General features: G+C 38.8%; 1 protein-coding gene across 3 annotated transcripts in view; it reads right to left on the minus strand.

The window, feature by feature from the left end:
- LOC107719112 (GRAM domain-containing protein 1A-like) overlaps nt 1–3,174 on the minus strand; it is a 27,921-nt gene that overhangs the window by 20,920 nt on the left and 3,827 nt on the right. For 2 of the 3 annotated variants that reach the window (XM_016526450.1, XM_016526449.1), the window contains exon 3: nt 1,244–2,267. The exons of the other annotated variant lie outside the window; for it this stretch is intronic. In XM_016526450.1, the coding sequence (XP_016381936.1) occupies nt 1,244–1,662 (419 nt within the window). In that variant the 5' untranslated portion in view covers nt 1,663–2,267. The remainder of the gene's footprint in view (nt 1–1,243; nt 2,268–3,174) is intronic. 3 annotated transcript variants of the gene reach the window in all.

Consider the following 3,174-nt stretch of genomic DNA (forward strand, 5'->3'; position numbering starts at 1 on the left):
AAATCCTCGGTTTGTACTTCTAATTCATAACCGGCATTTTGTTTTGTTCTCTCTCCGTGTTCGTCACTAATCACGCTATGCCGACGTCCTATGTCATCCGCTTCTGAGTACCTGAGTACCACAGTTAGATAAATATGGATATTTTTCTTACAAAGACGCATGGATTCGCTACAGGAGGCCTTCATTCACCCCCTGGAGCCGTGTGAGGCACATTTTATTACGGATGGGTGCACTTTATTTAACGTGTTTTGGACTGCTGAACAGAAACACCTGCCCACTGTAATGATAGAGCTTAGAAGAGCCAGGACAATTTTTTATATAACTCTAATTGGATTCGTCTGAAAGAAGAAAGTCATATACACCTAGGTAGGGGTGTGCGATATTGACAAAAAATTATATCTCGATATTTTGAATGATTTAAAACATGAAAAAAAATCAACAAAAAAAAGAAAAGAAAAGAAAGAAAAAGCCGAAATTTGAAATTAAATCACAGGCTAATTTTCATTTTTGGGTCAACTAACCCTTTAATATCCTAATTATTTTTGGCATAAAAGAAAAATCGTTAATTTTGACCCATACAATGTATTGTTGGCTATTGCTACAAATATACCAGGGCTATTTATGACGGGTTTTGTGGTCCAGGGTCACACATATGTATGTGTGTGTGTGTGTGTGTGTGTGTGTGTGTGTGTGTGGTGTGTTCAAGTATACAATAACAGTTATTTTTAAACAATTAAATTACCTGTATAATACTTCATACTTAAAGAATTACTTATTTACTCGCACTGTGTGCCTTACTGTTACCATGTTTCTTGCCGTCTTTATAAATGCAACTAAGGAACAAGTCAAACCTATTTCCTGTGGTAAATGACAAATACTGTTGATAGAGCTTAACTGCATTGCACTCTGAACAAATTCTGAATTTGACTCTGAAGGGAAGTGAAACAAACACTTCTTTAAATCAAGAAATGAAAAAAAAATTTTATTAAGAAAATACAAAACGAAGAAAAGAAGAAAAAAAAGACAATAAGTCTATCTATGGAAAAGATAATGCTAATAAGCATGGGTCTTAAAACCAAAAACATCTCATGCCTAACCAGAGTGTTTCTCCACCTCTTTTTATTGCATCTGCACCTGCAGAAATATCCCTCTGAGCATCTAGCATTGATGCACTAAAAAAAAAAAAAAAACCGGCATAAGGAAGTGCTGCAGACTGCACAAGCAAGAGGGGGAACACACTGACCTGCTGCTGTCACAATCCGAGTCCTTGCTGAGAAGGCTACGGATAGACCAGCGAGAGCGCCTGCTTAGGGAGGAGCTCCGTGACCATGAGCGGGATGGGGGTAGGAGAAGCACGGAGGGGCTGCTCTGCTCTTCCTCTTCTACATTAGAAACCCTTGGAGGCGTTGGAGATGCACGTGACGGGCTTTGGCTCCTATCTCGTTTCCCTTGCCCTTTATCCCAACGGTTCTTTGATATGTCCTCTTGAGGCACTTTGGCTCTTCTCTTCTCCCGTTTTCGGCTGCGAGAGTGGTACCGGTGTGGCCGTGGGCTTGGGGAACAGGACCACGACTCCGTATCGGACGACGGTGGGAGAACATTTAGGATTGGAATGGAAATGGGCTCAGCTATGGTGATTTCAGGAGGTGGTGTCACAGCCATGTTCTACAGACTTTCACATACTACCTAGAACTTTCTGCATCAAGATTGTCTAAGGCTGACAGTTTCATTGAGGACAAGTTTCACCATGCACAATCATTTGTTGAGAAATGCTAGATATTTCCTACTCTCTAGTCTTCTACATGTAGCCTGGAAATTCCACTAGAGCCCAAAATAAATATTCCATTATGGCAATACAATCTGATGACATTTGGAAAAGTCTGCATGCATTACAACTCACTGTCCTGAAGAAAGAAGTCAGCAGTTCAGGTTCCTTCACAGCTGTACAGCATATATACAGCATAAACTCCTGCAGCAGGAACTCAAAAATGGGGTGGAGCCATCACTGAAATACAATTTACATAAAAGTGTGCAGCCATCTCTTGTGCAGGTCATTTTTAGAGGAAAGAAAAACCCAGCATTTGAGCAGTCGAATTTGTTTGCAAATGTCAAATCCATCTTCTTCCTGTTTCTCTGCTGCTACTAAAGGCGTCCTTCAAAAAAGTCTCTGCCCCCTTTTCTTCTACAAGCACAGTTCACAAAAAATGCAGTTTTGCAATCCACCTCGTCATCGCGATTCACACATCAGGTATGATAATATCATGTTGCTGAGGAGGGGAAAAACTGTATTTGTTTTTAACTTATTCAAGCCACAGACTTAAAAAAAGGATACTTGAGCTCCTTTATATTGTAACCAAAACATATCTTTACAGATCAGTTGTATAATATTATGTTTTTTCAGGGATGAGCATACAGTATTGCCATCATTTAACGCTAATTTTAACAGTGAGTCACAGTTTTGTTATAACAAAAAGGGCCAAATGTGGAAGAGATTAAATCATTTAAAACGAAATGCATACATTTAGGAAATGTAAATAACAACTTATACTGTATATGAACACAATAACATTCAAAAGTTTGAGGTCGGTAAGATTTTTGGATGTTTTTGAAAGAAGTTTCTTATGCTCACCAAGGCTGCATTATTGCTTGGTCAGAAATACAAAAGAAAATGAATATTATGAAATCATTCTAATATGCAGATTTGGTGCTCATGAAACATTTATTATTATTAACCAAAAAAAAAAATGTAGTTACAATTGAAGCTGTTGAGCTGCTTCGTATGCTTGTGGAAACCATAATTCTTTGATGAACAGAAAGTTCAAAAGAACAGCATTTATTCGAAATAGAAATGTTTTGTGACAATATTGAAGTTACGAGAATACATTTTGTGTGCAAAAGAAAAAAAAAACCCGACTTATTCAACAATCTGTCGCCTCCGCGTCACCCTGGCACCATTTTGGAGAGTATCCACTAGGCTTGCCTTGCATTCAAGCAATAGACGCCAAATTGCAGCTAATTCGAAAAATGCGCACTGCGCTTTTAAGCTATTTAAACGCGAAGGAAAGCGAGGAAAAGCGTTTTCTACGTTGTTTGCGCTTTGATCTGAACGAAAACAACGTATCCGCGTGATGCAGCTGACACAGAACAGCATACGCTATTTACGTTCTCCAAACA

Source organism: Sinocyclocheilus rhinocerous, unplaced genomic scaffold (genome assembly GCF_001515625.1).
Source record: "Sinocyclocheilus rhinocerous isolate Xijiao unplaced genomic scaffold, SAMN03320098_v1.1 scaffold1084, whole genome shotgun sequence".
In the NCBI taxonomy this organism is placed as follows: domain Eukaryota; kingdom Metazoa; phylum Chordata; class Actinopteri; order Cypriniformes; family Cyprinidae; genus Sinocyclocheilus; species Sinocyclocheilus rhinocerous.